Source organism: Microcaecilia unicolor, chromosome 2 (genome assembly GCF_901765095.1).
Source record: "Microcaecilia unicolor chromosome 2, aMicUni1.1, whole genome shotgun sequence".
NCBI lineage: Eukaryota > Metazoa > Chordata > Amphibia > Gymnophiona > Siphonopidae > Microcaecilia > Microcaecilia unicolor.
Window position 1 is genome coordinate 296359599 of NC_044032.1, and position 18598 is coordinate 296378196.

The following is an 18598-nucleotide window of genomic DNA, read 5'->3' on the forward strand; positions in this document are numbered from 1 at the left end:
GCCGCTTCTTAAAGATCGGGTGATCTAGGGTGAATTTGACCACTTGGGCCAGTCCGTTCCAGAATAGAGTGCTAAGATAAGAAAAAGAGGAAGCATAGACAGTCTTATATTTGAGGCCACTGAGAGCTGGATAGTGGAGATTGAGATACGTGTGAGCTGACTTGCGGGAGTTCCTGGGCGGCAAGTTAATGAGAGTATCCATGTAAGCAGGAGCGTATCCATAGATGATTTTGTGCACCAGTGCGCAGATCTTGAAAACGACACGGTCCTTCACAGGAAGCCAATGCAACCTCTCATGTAATGGGCTTGAACTTTCAAAGCTCGATTTGCCGAAGATGAGTCGAGCTGCTGTGTTCTGAGCAGTTTGCAATTTCTTTAGTAGCATGGATGTGCATCCCCCATAGGTACTGTTGCAGTAATCGAGACGACTTATAACTAGGGACTGAACTAGGTAGCGGAATACCTCTCTAGGGAAATAAGGCTGGATACGCTTAAGTTTCCAAAGAGTGAAGAACATTTGTTTGACTACAGAGTTCACGTGCTGCTCCAATGTCAAAGATCTATCAATTATGACTCCCAAGATTTTTAGGGACTCCGAAATTGGCAGGACGAGCTCAGGAGTGATTAGTGTAGGAGGTCTGAGTTTGTTAAAACGAGAGGTGAGGACCAAACAATGTGTTTTCTCGGCATTGATTTTGAGTGGAAATGAGTTGGCTCAGTCAAGCATGGTGTTAAAGCCTTGTCGGATCTTACTAGTTATTTCATTTAGGTCTTTCTCAAAAGGGATGAAGATAGTGATATCGTCGGCATAGGTAAATGGGTTTAGTCCCAGTTTGGAAAGAGCCGCTGCCAAGGGAATCAACATCATGTTGAAGAGGGTTGGCGATAATGGGGAACCCTGCGGCACTCCACAGTCTGCTTTCCAATGAGGTGATAAGGTAGAGTTAGCATACACTTGGTAAGTTCTTGATGTAAGAAAACTTCTCAGCCAGGCCAGCATGTTACCACAGGCACCGAAATAATCTAGAAGCCGCAGCTGGATGCCATGATGCACTATGTCGAAGGCACTAGACATGGCAAACTGTAAGAGCAAAATACTCTTCCCTACTGCTATTTCCCTCTTGAAGTTGGACAGAAGAGTGATAAGCACAGTCTCAGTACTGTGGAGCGGCCGGAAGCCCGATTGCGAGGCATGCAGAATATTGAATCTTGCCAGGTACTTGTGACCTGGATTGGCCACTGTTGGAAACAGGATGCTGGGCTTGATGGATCTTCGGTTGTCCCAGTATGGCAATACTTATGTACTTATTTAGAGTGGTGTGTAACATGATACTGGTACCATATTCCTGAGGAGGATCAGAATATCTCGCTCACAATGACAGTGGATGTGTTGATGTCTGTGGTGCTGAAGACAACTCCTATCCCTAAATGGGGGAATGGCACTCAAGGATTTATAAGGCAGTCACATGGAGACATTGTTGAAGCAGAGTTTTGTTGTTTCTGCTCTGGTGCTGCAGTCAATGATCTGCAGGTGCCTGGTAGCCAAGGCCTGTTTCTGTTGGGTGGAAAGGGTTCTGAATTGTCAGACTGATGACTGGTCCTTAGTGGATCCAGAGATTTCTAAGAATGGGATGGGTGCAACATTATTGCCTGTTCTTTAATTACTTTAGGAATTCATAAGAGAAAACAAATACTAGCTTTAACTCCACTTCCACAATTCCACAATAAGGTGAATTGTAAATATGACAGAATATGTAGAAAAACAGAACTCTTTGTTAGTTGTAGTAACATTTATTAATTGCTTACAGGGTACCAGATGCTGTGAACAGACATTATTGTCCAGAATAGCCTTTTATTTAGGTAAGGTTCTGTGCTGCAGAGAACACCATAGAACTTTAAATTTTTACTTATATTCATGTTTGCTTTAGCAGTCTTTTCCTTCACAGTATGCATCTTTTGAAACAAGTGGCCTAGTTGGTGTTTGGAGGAGGAGTCTAGAGCTGTGGAAGTATGGTCTCAGGAACTACTGCTTCTCCTTGGGCTCTCAGATTTCGATTCATGGTCACTAATTTATTAGATGATTTTCACTTTGTTGGGTAGTACAACTTAATGTCTGAACGCAGAGCTAAAAGAAAACACGACTTCTTTAAGCATATCCATCCCATAAGTCATGTCATTGGAATGCTTCTGTCTTTCACTTATATTCTGATATTTGTCAGCTTTTGCTTATTTCCGATCTGAAGAAGAAGGGTTACCTTTGAAAGCTAATCAAAATGTATTAAGTTAATCCAATAAAAAAGGTATCTTGTAGCGCTATAGAAATGCTAAATAGTAGTAGTAGTAGTATTTTCTTTTCTGTGTTTTGATTTATTTCTATTTATTTCCTTTAAAACCAGGGTCATAGCCAGACCTCGCGGTGGGAGGGGGCCAGAGCCCGAGATGGGTGGGCACATTTTGGTCTGCCGCCTCACCACCCTGCCGCTCCCCACCCACTGCCGTAGCAGATACCTTGACTGGTGGGGGTCCCCAACCCCCGCCAGCTGAAGCATGCTCACTTTCACTAAAAGGAGCGTGCTGGACGTGAGGGGAAGACAGAGCAGGGCAGGCAACGTGGCAGCGCCGGAGACCGATGCTGGACTACACTTCAGCTGGCGGGGGTTGAGGACCCCTGCCAGCAACACCAGGAGCCCAGAGGAAATTTGGGAGGGCCCAGGCCCCCTGTGGCCCCACATAGCTACACCACTGTTTAAAGGTGGATTAACAGAGCTACCACACCACTTTACATCCTATAAGTAAAATCACTTTTCAAAGTTGATGTATTTAAATATCCAGAATACTTAGAAGATACAAGCTTGAAGAAACCTTTATAAATTTACTGTATCTGATTGCTGTGATGTTTTCCTATAAAGCAATATTAAGCATATAATTATTTTTTGTATTCATTGTTTATTTGTATCTAATAATTTTTGTCTATTACAGACATCAGATTTGTTGCTGCCTTCATTCCCTAGTCTGTGGCAATATCAGGAGGAGCAGGCTGAGATTGCAGACAAAGCTATAAGACAGGTATTGCTACTGGTGATAGAACTGAGAACAGTTTTTAAAAGAATCAAGGCGCCTAACTGTGGTGCCTAGATCCTTGTTCTAAAAAGCTTACTTGGGCATAGAGGCTAACTTTTAACTTCATTGTTTCACCATGTGATTATATTCAACCCTTGACAAAATGGGAGGTCTGGAAGATTGGGTTAAGTAGCAATTTTAGGTTATAATTATTGGGTATATGATTTATTTTGATATTTTATGCTGCTTTTTAATGCTATATTTGGAGTATTTCAGTATAGGCCTTTTAAAAATGTGATGGCATGTTTTATGTAGAACCTAGAGATGTCCAGGTCTGATATACTTGATTCCAGTGTTATTATTCAGCAGATTCTGCTGTTTGCTGGCTTGCACAGTGGGAGCAGCCATTTTAGAAATGTACAAGTGGATAAAATGAAAGACACTGCTATATGTAGCTGCCCCCATTTTTATAAGCCTACACATTTAAGTACTCTCAATGAAGTAAGAAAGCTTCAATTTTAATTTGACTTCATTTTGAAGGTGCAAGTAAACAATGGAAGATTAAGGATATTGACTTCCTTAGTCATTCATATAAAGCCCTGATATCTGTTCATGGCTCTAAGCTAGTGTAAAACTTGGTGAGAATTCTTTTCTCAGTAGACATGTATTCTTGTTGTAAAATGTGAAGAATTTTTCCCAGCCTGAGCCTATCCCCACTATGCCCAGTTACGCCCACTTGAAATCTCTGTGTGGTGTGTTAGCCACATATAAATAGTGGCTTTCTAAAATTGATGTTTTATGTGCTTACATGATCTACACTTTTAAATATTGCTATTTACATGTGGAGATGCTTTCAAATAGAGGCCATAATTTAACAGTTTTTATTTTAGAAAATACATGCAAATATTGTATTTAGTTTCCAAATATGTGGGTATATTCCAGCCTATGGTTGACTTTCAGGATTAACATTGCAAGGTATACAGTTGCTATATTTGTTTCTGTGAGGACAAGCTGGATATGAAGTCCTTATTGATGAGTGACATCATCCATAAAAATGGGTACCTAGCTGTTGGTTTTAAAGCTTCCTAGAACATTCTATAGCATATGTGCTGGAGCTCCCATGCCATTCCTGTTGAGCGGCATTGAACCGTTTGATTTCACTTCAGCTATTTTTACTTTGATGTCACAAAAGAAAGGGACTACTTTGTGGCTTCAGCAAGTGAGGGTGGTGTGCTAGTACCATGTCAGTTGATCCCTGGATTATTTTCAGTGCAGTTTTGAGTCCTCTATAGTGCTGGTGCAACTGGGAAATCAGTCAATCGTGCTCTTTTTCTAGCAGATGATACAGATGTTTGAACTGCAAATGGTGCACTATTGGTAGAAGATACTCTTGAGTTAGATGGCTTCTTACTCTATTCTTTTTCTGAATACTAGAAACCGAGTCCCTAGGGACTTAGGTCAGCAATCTGCTTGGGCTGATTTTCCTTTTCCCTTTGGAGGGTCTGCATCTGTCTGACTAGAGTGGGATTCCAGCACAAACAGGTTTAGAAGCCTAATGGCTATGAACTTTGAGTGTGTGGCTGGCTAGCTCAGGAGCCTTGCAGCTGGAAAGAGCCATTACAGTAAAACTTAAAACAAGATAAAAAAAAGCATCAAACTATGTCTCAGTTGACTGGAGCCACGGCCAGAGTGGGACTCGAGCACTGGTAAGGCTTCCATCTCCAAGGATTTGTTCACCTCTTGCCACCTGTAGGGCCCCCCTTATCAGAAGCCATTCATGTCCTTTAAGGCCTTCTGGTCCCTGCCCCAATAGGAATACTAGTGGATGCCACCACACAGGTCTACCAACCCTTCTTTGAAGGCGCGCCTGCACCGCCTTCCAATACGCTTTAGCCTTTGGACATGTCCACCATATGTGTCCCATAGTACCCACAGCACCACATTTCCTCCAACAACTGTCAGGAACCTGCACAAACATATGGTGCAAACACGCCGGAGTGAGGTACCATCGTAAAAACACTTTAATTGCATTCTCTTTCACAGACACCGACCTTGCGGAGTGCATAATCCCCTTTTCCAGCTGTAGCCATTTTTCATCTGCCAAAGTGAAATCTAATTCCTGTTCCCACCTTCTCCTATGTAACAATGAAGGCTTTTGGTGTGCTACCAAGGCCGTATATAAAAAGGTGATCGTATCCCTTGTACTATGATGCTGCACACACACCTCTTCCATTGGGTGTGTTTCCCTCTTAAGACCCCTCCTTACATTTCTAGCCATTTGTTCTGCTTGCGCTTTCGCCAGACGTATCTCTCTCTTGGCTTCTTTCATTTTCATCCTGTATTCCTCTCCGTGTTCCTCTTCTTCAGTTTTTCTGTATTTCAGGAATGTCAACTCTTTAGCCTTATGGTTCTCCAAGCAAGTGGCTGAGAAAATAATCTGTTTCCTTTTTCTCTTGCTTTTATTTACTCTCCTTACAGAAAGGTCTGCGGCCATATTTATAGCTTCTTTCAGCCTGGAGCACTGTCCTTCCACTTCTCATATGTTCTCCCGGCCCATCAGCTCCTTCCTCAGGTATTCCCCCATTTTATTAAAGTCAGCATGCTTGAAATCCAGGACTTTGAGTGGCCGCCCTCCACTTCAGTTGTCTTATTAAACCAAACTGTTTGATGGTCACTGCTGCCCAGGTGGGCACCCACTCGGACATTTGACACACTATCCCCATTTGTGAGCACCACGTGGAACCTTGCATGACGTAGCTATAATTCAGGTTCCTCTTTCCCACATGCATCACTATGCATTTGCTCTCATTAAACGTCATCTGCCATTTAGACGCCCAGTCTCGTAAGGTCCTCTTGTAATTTTTCTCAATCCTCTTGCGATTTAAAGACTTTGAATAATTTTGTGTCATCAGCAAATTTAATTACCTTACTAATTACTCCCATCTTTAGGTCATCTATAAATAAGTTAAAAAGTAGCGGTCCCAGCACAGACCTCTGGGGAACCCCACTAACTACCCTTCTCCATTGAGAATAGTGACCATGTAACCCTACTCTCTCTTTTCTATCTTTTAACCAGTTTTTAATTCACAATAGGACAGTATCGCCCATTCCATGACTCTCTAATTTCTTCTGGAGTCTTTCATGAGGTACTTTGTCAAACGCCTTCTGAAAATCCAGATACACAATGTCAAGCAGCTCACCTTTATCCACATATTTGTTCACCCCTTCAAAGAAATATAATAGATTGGTGAGGCAAGATTTCCCTTCACTAAATCCATGTTGGCTTTGTCTCATTATTCAAAAGTTCGCATGGGCACCATATATAGTAAACAACCTGTACAGTCTCACAATTAGAAACATGAGTGAGAAAATAAAATTTCTCTGTTCTTGGAATAATCATTTTGTCAACTTCAAAAGCAAATTGTCAAAAAATATAATGTCCAGATTTCCAATAACCCTTATCAAGTACAGCCGTGTAGTGTTCGTAATCACCCCGCCCTTGAGGGAACTCTGTATAGTTGCCAGGGAAAGAAACACGACATCAGAAGGAGAAGGGACCAACCAAAAGCCTCGCACTTGCTCTGTGTCCCGCCCTCGGAGGGAAGGGAAAGCTGCATATAATATTCACCCACCGGAAGTTCGTTCCCTTTCTCCGAGTTCCAGGGTCGTCGTCTGTCCCCCTCCCTCCTTCCCAATTCCAGGGTCGTCGTCCCTCCCTCCCTTCTAGTTCCAGGCCCCCTCCCTCCGAATATTAAAAGTCATCCTGACTTACCTTGCGCGGTAAAAAGCGTGCAGGCTCGGCACTTACTTAAGTTTTCCCTTCTCTGTCTCTCAGCTCTGGTCCCGCCCTTGCGAAAACAGGAAATGAGGGCTCATCCCAAGTTCTTACTGAAGATAGTGACACCTTTCCGTAGTAGGAGAGTGCTTTCTACTATCTGTGCAAGACCACATAACCCTCCACATGATGTTCCTTCAGGCTCTGGAGAATAGTTTTTCAATGCTACCTGAAAAGAACAGTCTTTCAGGAAGTCTGCACAGTTCTTTGTCTTGTTTGATCTTATGTATTGCTCATTGATTATTGGGTTCAATTCTGGTTGACGTATCTAAAAATATAGTGGAATTAGAAAATATTCAAAGAAGAGCAACCAAAATAAAGGGAATGGAACTCTTCCCATATGAGAGAGGCTGAAGAGGTTAGGCCTCTTCAGCTTAGAAGAGACACAGCTGAGGGAGGATATGATTGAGGTGTACAAAAGTGTGAGTGGAGTAGAACAAGTAAACGTGAATTGATTTTTCACTCTTTCAATAGTACACAGACCAGAGGACACTCAATGAAATTACACGGAAATACTTTTAAAACAAATAGGAGGAAATATTTTTTCTCTTAACAAATAGTTGAGCTCTGGAACTCATTGCCAGAGGATGTGGTAACAGCAGTTAGCATATCTGGGTTTAAAAAAGGTTTAGTAAAGTTCCTGGAGGAAAAGTCTATAGTCTGTTATTGAGATGGACATAGGGGAAGCCACTGCTTGCTCCGGGATTTATAGCATAGAATGTTGCTACTAATTGGGTTTCTGCCAGGTGCTTGTGACCTGGGTTGGCCACTGTTGGAAGCAGGATACTGGGCTAGATGGACCATTGGTCTGGCCATTATGGATATTCTTATGTCTTATCAGTAGCCAAACAAACTTTGGTAAATTGAGTGGCATCTGTTTCTTTTGTGAGCAAACTGGTCTTCCTGTAACCAGTAAAGTGAAATTATCAAATCGGAACCATTGTAGCTATTGTGATCCCCTTGAAGTCGCTTTTGCTGGATTCCATGTGCAAAGAAGCAACTTGGTCCTCCTAATACCTTTTCATGGTGGTACTCTTTTGATCAAACCATAATCAAGTGAGTGCATTTGATGAAAGTGTGCTGGCCAACCTGTCTTGTAGCATTACAAATCTCATGTCCTCTTGTTAATTGGGTTGCTCCTGGACGGTGGATAGCCTTGAAGTTGTCAGTCACCCACTTGTGTGCCTGACTCAGTCCTGCTTTCTGACAGGAAAAACATTGTTTTTCTCTAGTAGCAGATTTTTTTTCTGTAGACATCGGGATTTATCAGGCCCACAGTTCTCCTTACTAGTTCCATTTCCATTCCTTCTTGACATATAAAATTGACTTGAGTCAACCACTGCACACTGTAAGGACTGCATATTCCTGGAACCTTACACTTAGATATGACAATTAAGAGAGCTGTCCCTTCCCAGTAACATGCAATGATGTTGCTCACTTGTGCCTTATTTATCATTCTGCACACAGAAAATATCTGCTCCAAATGAGAAACACTATTGTATGATTGTGCATCATGCTGGAAGTTACATCTAAAATTATTAGCCTGATTTTAATTGAAACAGGGAGTATTATCAGCTAACATTTTTTTATTCCCTCCCCCCTTCCTTTATAACTTTGGAACAGCTAGCTCTAGTTGCTCAGAACGTTTTGAGTTTGGTATATTGATTGATTGGTCACGGTTTTCAAACGGGATACTAATCTTGATGGGCCTTCGGTCTGTCCCAGTATGGCAACACTTATGTTCTTATGGACATATAATTTTTCTACTGGTCAAATTTAGTAGTTTTTTTTTTTTTTTTTTTGTTAGAAGTGTACTAGATGTAATGGAAGTGCATACCTGTATCTCCACTTATGACTTTGGAGTGAATAGACCTAGATATACAAAACTTTACGTGTGGATATGTTCTTGGTGGGAGGTGAGACTTTGCCTCCCTGGCTTCTTTATCGTTCACAAATGTTCAAAACTAGAAGTAGTAACTTCTGAAATGAAATTCATGGGGTTCAATCAACGACATCTAGGTATAGAAATCTAGATAGTGATAGAGATACCTACACACAGGTTTCAGGATCTGATTCATATGGGTGTGTTGCAGTCTACTCAAAGATCTTAGTGATATAAAATTTACAATAGGATGATGCCTAGTCTTTGATGCTTACCAGATAGTAAAAGAAATAGCAAAGTCGAGAATTTCCAATTAGCATCATTTCATTTTATTTTTTTAAGATTTATCTCTGCCCATCATCACACTTCTAGGTGCTTTATAAAAGAAAAGACATAAGACTTGTAGAACATACACTTACAGAAAACATAATATATTGTCTTTTCTGTTTGCATTCTCAGATAGATTTTGATGAAATCCTTGGTTCCTCAGAAACAGATGATCTCTCTGTGGAAATGACTGCTGTGGGTCAGGAGACTGAAGAGTTCCAGGGATCTTCATTGGCAATGTGGGAAACGGACATTCAGGATATAGAGTTGGAGAAAGGGAGCATTGGGCTTGGTTTCAGCATACTAGACTATCAGGTAACAGCTGTTTTGATTATGGTGGAGCTAGCATAAGTTTATGCCATAAGATTTTGAAGAAGATTTAACAAAACTTTGTTATATCGTTTTTCTATGAAATGTATTTCATTTAGTGCTTGATTTTTGAAGAACTTTTTTTTTTATGTGGGAAAATATTATTGAACTTGGCCTTATATATGTTAACCCTTGGATCCAAATAATTGGAAAAATTGCATAAGGTATTGCATTAATCTATTTTTTTGTCACCAAACTGGAGTTGAGCCTTTCCTCAGCAATCCTCCGGACCCATCAAGATGCTTGGGTTATCCACTTCTACCAGCAGAGGGAGACTGAGAACACTAAAACTTCTTATACAAGTAGCCTGTGCAGACCTTCTACTAACCAGTATTTTCTCAGTCTCAGCAGAGGGTAGATGTGTGCAGCCTGTGCAGTGTACTCAGTCTGGTAGGCCCGTTTGGGGTTTCTAGGTTGGGTTGTAAATGTTAGAGAACCCACACTTGGATCTCTATTACAGGGTGTAAGTCCTAAGGGGCTTCTTATTCCCTGTGGGGTGTCACACCCTGGTGGCCTGGTCCCTCCCCCTGTGCTCTTCCTCTGGAGGATTGCTTGACCTCGGGTACAGACCTCGTTCTGTACCCTTGAGGCGTTAGCAACGAGGTTTAAAAAATAAACGTTTTTAAAAGGCGGCTATTTTGGCCATTCTTGTGGCAGTCCAGAGATAAAACGTCTTCAAGGGCGTTCTTGCCTTAGGCGGTTTTGCCTATTAGTTTGTCAGAGCACAAAGCAACTGTTTTTTTATTGTGTTCGCGGACATTATGTCTAAGCTGGCGCGGTGTCGATTTTGCGCAAAGCGCGGCGTTGAAGTGAAAGCTGGCCAATGTAAATTTTGTGGGGAGCCATTTTGGCTGCGCGTCCCGGGTCGGCCTCGACGGAGCCATTTTTGGCTCCGTACCGGCGCCAGAGGACCCGTGTGTGGCGGGAAGCACGCCTAGTTTAGCCGCGGATCACGCGGACCTGCCGCCTCGGGAGCGAGGGGGGTCCGTCATGGAGACTGCAGGAAGTGTTGTTGGGGCTTCAGCAGCATCGGGGGTGGGGTCTGGCTTCCCCCCTGAGTTTGTTTGGTCTCTGTATAATGCCTGGAGAGCTGGCCCCTCTCAGGCTGTTTGTTCCCCGGAGGCTGCTAGCTCAATGGGAGTTAAGCGCCCACGGGTGGATATTTCGGAGCCTTTGGAGATACTTTCTCTGCTTAGGTCGGATGTTTGGAGTGACCCAGGAGAGGAGGATCTCTTAGATATGTCTGATGATCAGGATGGGCTAAGGCCTGGGGAAGATTCTTCAGTGGTTTGCATTTTTCATAAGGAGGAGTTGTTAGAGCTCATTGATCAGGTGATCTCTACTTTGAAGTTTGCTCCAGCGGCCACTCCCTCTGCGGAGGGACCCCAGGTAGATTCCTTGGTTAAGGGGATTTGGAGAGCCTCCCGTTCCTTTCCCATGAATTCAGACATTAGGGACATGGTTTTTCAGGAATGGTCTGTGCCGGAGGCTGCTTGTAAGGTGTCTAGGGCTATGGCGCGGCTGTATCCCTTGCCTCCGGAAGATTTGGCCCTGCTGAAACCACCTACTTTGGATGCGGTGGTTGCGGTGGTTACTAAGGCTACGGCCATTCCAGTGGATGATGGTACAGCCTTACGGGATCCTCAGGATAGGAAGCTAGAGTCCTTTCTGAAGCGCAGCTTTGATTTGTCGGCTTTGGCCTTGCAAGCCTCTGTGTGTGGGGGCTTGGTAGCCAGAGCTTGTTTCCGTTGGGCGGAGAAGCTCTTGGATGAGCCTGCGTTAGATAGGACTGGTATGGTTCAGGACCTGGCCAAATTGGAGATGGGGTCTTCGTTTTTGGCAGACACCCTTTATGATTTGCTAAGGGCTTTGGCTAAGAATATGGCTCTGGCGGTGACTGCTCTCAGGGCTCTTTGGCTTAGGGACTGGGTGGCAGATGCGGCCTCTAAAGCAAAGTTGTATTCTCTATCTTTCAAAGGTTCTATGTTGTTTGGAGAGGAATTGGATAAACTGATGAGTGGTCTTGGGGATACCAAGGTCTCACGGTTGCCGGAGTTACGGCCTGAGGTGGTTCGGCTAGAGGTCGGTTGAAGGACGCGAGGCGGTACAGGCCGGGCAGATTTGTGTTTCCTTCTAAAAGCCGTTTTTTCCAGCGGACGCAGTCCTTTCGAGGGGGTCGTCGAGGAGATCGGGACTCCTCCGGAGGTGCCGGAAATGGTAATAAGTCCTCCTTATGAAGGTGTGCGGGTCCAGCCTCTGGTGAAGGTCGGGGCGCGACTTAGTCTGTTTTATCGGGGGTGGACCCAAATTACTTCAGATCAGTGGGTGCTGGAGGTCGTTCGCGACAGTTATGCGCTCGAGTTCGAGCACCCGCTGCCGGATCTGTTTCTTCCCTCTCCTTGTCACTCTCGAGTCAAGTTAAAGGCTATTCAAGAGACTCTGGGTCGCTTAATCCAGTTGGGAGCTGTGGTACCCGTTCCTCGGCACAAGCTGGGAATGGGTTGTTATTCCATTTACTTTGTGGTGCCGAAGAAGGAGGACCAGTTTCGACCCATTTTAGATCTCAAGAGGATCAATGGGGCGCTCAAGGTGCCATCCTTCCGCATGGAGACTCTGCGCTCGGTCATAGTGGCTACTCGTCAGGGAGAATTTCTCACGTCACTGGATCTCACGGAAGCGTATCTGCACGTGCCGATTCGAGAGGCCCATCAGCGTTTCCTTCGTTTTGCTGTTTTAGGGAGGCACTTTCAGTTCTGTGCTCTGCCTTTTGGTCTGGCAACAGCTCCATGCACCTTCTCCAAGATAATGGTGGTGGTAGCAGTGGCTTTGCGGAGGCAGGGAATTCTGGTGCATCCGTATCTGGACTACTGCTTGATCCGGGCGAAGTCGCGGACTCACAGTGTGGCGGCGACAGCTCAGGTGGTCGCGTTTCTGGAATTGCTCGGATGGGTAGTGAATGTAGTCAAAAGTCAGTTGATCCCATCGCAGAGTCTGGAGTACTTGGGAGTGCGGTTCGACACGGCAGTGGGTCATGTTTTTCTGCTGGATTCTCGGATCGCCTCTCTTCAGCAGCAGGTCCGGCTGTTAACGTCCGTTCAGAGTCCAATGGTTTGAATGTACCTACGGGTTCTGGGCCTCATGGCAGCGACAATAGAGGTGGTACCATGGGCCAGGGCGCATATGCGTCAGCATCAGGTGGCTCTGTTGTCCCGGTGGTCTCCCCAGGTACACAGTTTGGAGTTGCTGTTGCCATTGAGGGGGGCTCCTCGGTGCAGTCTCCAGTGGTGGCTGAGCTTGGCCCATCTGAAAAAGGGCATGCCGTTGGAACCTCCTTAGTGGGTGATTCTGGTAATGGGTGCCAGTCTGCTGGGCTGGGGAGCTCAGTGTCTCAGTCGGTCCGCGCAGGGGCATTGGTCGACTGAGAAAGCTCAGTGGTCTATCAACCGGTTGGAGACGAGGGCGATTCGGCTAGCTCTGTTGGCGTTTCGCTGAAGTGTGGTCGGAAAGGCGGTAAGAGTCATGTCCGACAATGCGACAGCGGTAGCGTATGTCAACCGGCAGGGCGGTACAAAGAGTCCGCAGTTGGCAATCGAGACGGCTCTGCTCATGAGTTGGGCAGAAAGGCATCTAGTGCAGATTTCGGCAGCGCACGTGGCCAGGGTGGACAACGTGAACGCAGATTTTCTAAGCAGACACATGTTGGACCCCGGAGAATGGTCTCTGCACCGGTCGGCGTTCGACCAGATAGTTCTAAAGTGCAGAATGCCAGTAGTGGATCTCATGGCGTCGGCACAGAATGCTCAGGTTCCTTGGTATTTCAGTCGGCGTCGGGATCCACGAGCGGAAGGGATCAATGCGTTGGTCCTTCCATGACCTCAGCGGGTATTGCTGTACGTGTTTCCCCCATGGCCCTTGATAGGTCGAGTCCTACAGAGGGTAGAATGTCATGCGGGTCCGGTGTTGTTGGTGGCTCCGAATTGGCCTCGTCGGCCTTGGTTCGGGGATCTGATGCGCTTGTTAGAAGGCAAGCCTCTTCGGCTGGGGGGCTCGATGCTGTTGTGTGAGGGTCCAATTGTCATGCCGGATCTGGATCGGTTCTCTCTTACGGTGTGGCCCTTGAGAGGGAATGGTTGAGAAGGAAAGGGTTTTCCCTCGGATGATTCAGACGATGCTGCAGTCTCGCAAATGTTCGACGTCTTTGGCCTATGTGCATGTGTGGCGCATATTTGAAGATTAGTGTGGGGACCGGGCGTGTGTCCCTTCAACAGCTTCTGTGTCGTGCATTTTAGATTTCTTGCAGGATGGTTTTGAGAAGGGCCTTTCATTGTCATCTTTGAAGGTGCAGTTGGTTGCTTTGGCGTGTTTTCGGGGTAAGGTGCAGGGCAGGTCGGTTGCGTCTTCCCCGGATGTGGTCCGTTTTTTGAGGGGGGTGAAGTTGCTTCATCCTCCTCAGTGGCTGGTAGTTCCTCAGTGGGATCTTAATATCGTTCTTGAATCTTCGGCGGGTTCTCCTTTTGAGCCCTTGGAGTCTTGTTCGATAAAAGACCTTACTATGAAGGTGGTCTTTTTGGTAGCTATATCGTCGGCTCGCTGGATTTCGGAACTTCAGGCTCTTTCATGTAGGCCTCCGTTTCTGTGGTTTTCTAAGGAAAAGGTTTTGCTGCGTCCAGTGCCTTCGTTTTTGCCTAAGGTGGTATTCTCCTTTCATGTCAATCAGGTGATTTCGTTGCTGGTCTTGGGGAACCGAACGGGGATGCTTCTCAGCGTCGTTCGGCGAAATTGGATGTGCGCAGAGTGTTGAAGGTTTACTTGCGCAGGTCGGAGGAATTCAGGACTTCGGACAGGTTATTTGTCTTTTATGGGGGGGCCCAAGAAGGGAGCGGCTGCTTCTAAGGCATCTATAGCTCGGTAGTTGAAGGATGCCATCTCTTCGGCTTACATATTGCATGGCCGTATGGTGCCGGTGGGGCTCAAGGCACATTCCACTAGGGGGATGGCGGCTTCTTGGGCAGAGAGTAGTTTTGTTCCACCGGTGGACATTTGTAGAGCGGCGGTGTGGTCCTCCCTGCATTCTTTTATCAAACATTACAGAGTGGATGTACAGGCAAGGGAGGATGCCAGTTTTGGAGCTGCAGTCCTGTCCTCTAGGCTTCGCAGGTCCCACCCTTAGATGTGTTTACTGCTTTGGTACGTCCCAAGCGTCTTGAATGGTCTGGAGGATTGCTGAGGAAGGTGAAATTAGGCCTTACCTGCTAATTTTCTTTCCTCTAGATCCTCCAGACGGTTCAAGAGCCCACCCAGTGTATCGGACAGTTCAGTATGATAATTACTTTAGACTTCAGTTGCTGATATTTCTAGTAGCTCCTGTGATTTGGGTCCTGGAGTTTTACTAAGGGCAGTTTGTGGTACCGTTTGTGCCCATCTGCAGCTGAATTCCCCTGTCTTAAGGGGAGGAGGTCTGAGTGTGGATTTAGTAGTTTTGTTTAGGTGGAGGTGTTTTATTCCTCTGCTTTGTTACTGTTTTACTGGTTAGTAGAAGGTCTGCACAGGCTACTTGTATAAGAAGTTTTATTGTTCTCAGTCTCCCTCTGCTGGTAGGAGTGCATAACCCAAGCGTCTTGAATGGTCTGGAGGATCTAGAGGAAAGGAAATTATCAGGTAAGACCTAATTTCACCTTTATTTGTAATGTTCAGTACAGATAATTGATGTTTTCTTTCCTATTTTCAGGACCCTGTTGACCCTGCAAACACAGTAATTGTAATTCGGTCTTTGGTTCCTGGTGGTGTAGCTGAGCAAGATGGGAGACTTCTGCCTGGAGACAGGCTTATGTTTGTCAATGAGATCAACTTGGAAAATGCTAGCCTTGAAGAAGCTGTACAGACACTGAAAGGCGCTCCTGCAGGAAGAGTTAGAATAGGAGTTGCTAAACCTTTACCTGTAAGAATTTGGTTCTAAATGCATGCTTTCTGTAGTTGCAGTCAAAATATGGGAATCGATGTAATTAAGGCTTCTATTACTTTTATAAATTGTAAATTTAGGTGCTTGTTTTCCAGTTAACTAGGGGTTTTGGAGTGTACAGAAAAATCAGTGTTTTAGTGCCATCAGTACTGTTATCGGTTACCTTTTTAGTGGAAACAAACATGTAATGTTTGTGTCACTCAAGAGTCATTAGCACAGAAAATTGAGTAAGGATGTTTTATCAATTTTTACAGGTTAAAACCTAAAATCAGAAGCTCTAAATATAGTGTAATATTTTAATCTAGGGAAATATTTATGGTTATGACTATGTTGCTAATGACACAAGACTATACTGTAGTGTTAGCACATGGTAACACACATTAATGCATATTTTCTACTAATAGCATTCTTTAATGATGTTAGTGCCTACTAATGCAATAGGGCATTTTAGTTTATCTAGCCTATAATTAAGTACGATATTAAGGGGCTCATTTTAAAGCACTTGTACATACAAAGTACCATAGTAACATATAGTACTTTGTAGTCTAAGTGCTTTGAAAATGAGCCTCTAAATGCCTTTAGGTAGATTGCTTTTTGTAAATATGTTTAGTTGGAGTTTTAACTAACTTGAGTCTTCAAACTTATGATTAACTGTTGATGTCTTAATCTATCAGGGAACACTTTCTTCCCGCCGAGACTAATTTCGTGAAAAGTATTTGTCAGGCTATATTGCACAAGGTTAAAGCATAATTTTAACTCTGCTTGCCTTTCCTGGTAAGTTCATTCCGCTGCTGTGGACCTATTTTTAAATAACTGTTGTTGTATATAACTGAATTCAAGGCAACCAGACTGAACATAATCAACAGGAAGAATGCTTATCCTCTTTCTTGTGTGTTATTCTATGTTGCAAACTATGCAGGACAGAGACTTGATTAACTGAGCATATGCAGCTTGATGACAATATATTCTGGATCTTCTTTCGACTCACCTCTGTCTGATGTGTGTCTGTGTATCTGTGTGTGCACACGTATGCAGGAATGGGAAATCGTTCTTGCTCATAGCAAATAGTAATCCAATTGAACAACAGGCAGCCATTAGGCATTGGCTGTCGGTTCTGCAGCCGCTCCTCTCGCCACTTACGTCGCTGCGCTCCTCAGGGGTCTGCTCCAGGGGCAGTGACGTGAGAGGCGAGAGGAGCGGCTGCAGAGCCGACAGCCAATGCCTGATGGCTGCCTGCCGTGCCGCGCTTGCTTTTTAAAAACAGCTGTTTTTGTATTTGTAGCGGCCGCTGCTGCTCAACAGGAGAAGCAGCTGTGGACGGAAATGGGAGCTGGCGTCGCGTGTTTCGCGGGAGACTTGGCAGGTCTGTGTTGGGTGGGCGAGCCTGGAGGGAAAGTGACTGGGCTTGTGTGGCAACCTCGGGGGGGGGGGGGGGGGTGGAGGGGGCAGCACTGGCTGCGGCGACCTCGTGGGGGTGGAGGGGGAGGGGCGGGGACTCGTGCTGCTGTCATGCGGTTGGTCAGTGTTGCGTATGACGTCAGCCTGGGCTTCGGAGCCTAGCAGACCAACTTTGAAGAAAGCCACGGATATAGGCAGCAAGATAGAACGTTGGAGGTGAGAATTATTATATAGGATAAGAGGTCCCTATTATAGTACCGTGCTCTTAAGGTATGCCCGCTTCAATACCTTTGATGGATAATTCCGATCCTGCAGGTTCTGTTGGAATGCCTGTGTTGTGTTTTAAAATCTTCATCTAGGGTGCATATTCATCTAAACCTCAACATCTGCGAGAAAGGAATACTCTCTCTTAATGATATCGGATGACTGCTCCCATATTCTAAGATGGTGTTTCTGTCGGTTTGACGAATACCTTGGTGTTAAAGGTACGGTTGTTTAACTGAATGCTCACATCTTAAAAATGTATTTGAGTATCAGAAGAAGCCATCGTAAACTGTATACTCCTGTGGCAGGTGTTAAGGCACTCATATAGAACGCGCAACTCATTTTCTGTGCCCCACCATAGCAAGAAAACATCATCGATAAATCTCCTCCATAGGAGGATTTTCTGTTGGAATGGTGACCTTCTAATCCACTTCACTTCGAACACGTTCATAAACAAGTTCGCCAATGTCGGGGTGAAGGTAGCTCCCATCGCTACAACAGACTATTGTACATATAAATCATCCCGAAAGTGGAATAGTAGCAGTATTGATGCAACAGGTCTGTAGTTGGTTATATCATTGGTTCTTTTTTTGGGATCTTTTAGGATAGGTGCGAGTAGGATGTTTCCCTTGTCCATTGGGAATTTTCCTTCTCCAAATATGAAGTTGAAGTGGGATGTAAGGTCTTCAATGTATTGGTTGGGGGCTGATTTCATGATATAGTTTGGACATGTGTCGAGTTGGCAGTAGGCTGGAGAGAATTTTTTTAGTCTTTGGGCTACTGTTTCAGTGGAGAGGTGGGTGAATTTAGTCCAGATTTGTTCCGCCAGTGTTTCGTTTGTTTGTGCGTCAAGTTTGTCTATGAAGGTGTCTAATTTGTTGGACTCGTGGGGGAGTTTTCTGTTTAGTTTGGTGATTTTTTTTCCTTAAAGTATTTGGCAAATGGGAGATCTTTGTCTGTTTATGTTACTGATTTGGTGTCTATTAGTTTGTTTTAGATTGAGTAGTTTTTTTGAGTCTCTATAGTCGGGGCCTAATTGCTGTTTGTAGAATTTTCTTTTGGCCTGTCAAATCTTGTGTTTGTATTTTTTTGTATTTCTTCCTTGTGGCTTTTTCCTTTACCTTTTTATTCTTTGCCCATGCACATTCTTGTCTTCTGCGTTGTGCTTTTTATCTCTTAATTCTTCATTGTACCATGGTGCTATGTTCCGTTTTAGTGTGGTTTTGGTTCGGAAGGACACTATTACATCTAGTGTCATGGTACATCTTTTGTCCCATTCATTTATTTATTCGGTAGAGTTTGTAGTTGTTGACCATTGGTTTTCATAGAGTGCTTGCCAGAATGCTTGGTTGTCAACTTTACCTCTTGATTTGTACGTAATGCTGTTGTCTGTATATTGCGATCCCGACTTCTTCCAGTGGAGAGTCAGTTTGAAGACCATGTTCTGGATAGCTCATAAACAATCAGTGTTATATTTAGGCAATCCCTTGAGAAGTGCATTTCC

At 44.6% G+C, this 18598-nt stretch overlaps 1 protein-coding gene across 2 annotated transcripts in view; it reads left to right on the forward strand.

The window, feature by feature from the left end:
- MPDZ (multiple PDZ domain crumbs cell polarity complex component) overlaps positions 1-18598 on the forward strand; it is a 571809-nt gene that overhangs the window by 219221 nt on the left and 333990 nt on the right. For both annotated transcript variants that reach the window (XM_030194291.1, XM_030194292.1), the window contains exons 16-18: positions 2980-3066; positions 9237-9419; positions 15202-15411. In XM_030194291.1, the coding sequence (XP_030050151.1) occupies positions 2980-3066; positions 9237-9419; positions 15202-15411 (480 nt within the window). The remainder of the gene's footprint in view (positions 1-2979; positions 3067-9236; positions 9420-15201; positions 15412-18598) is intronic.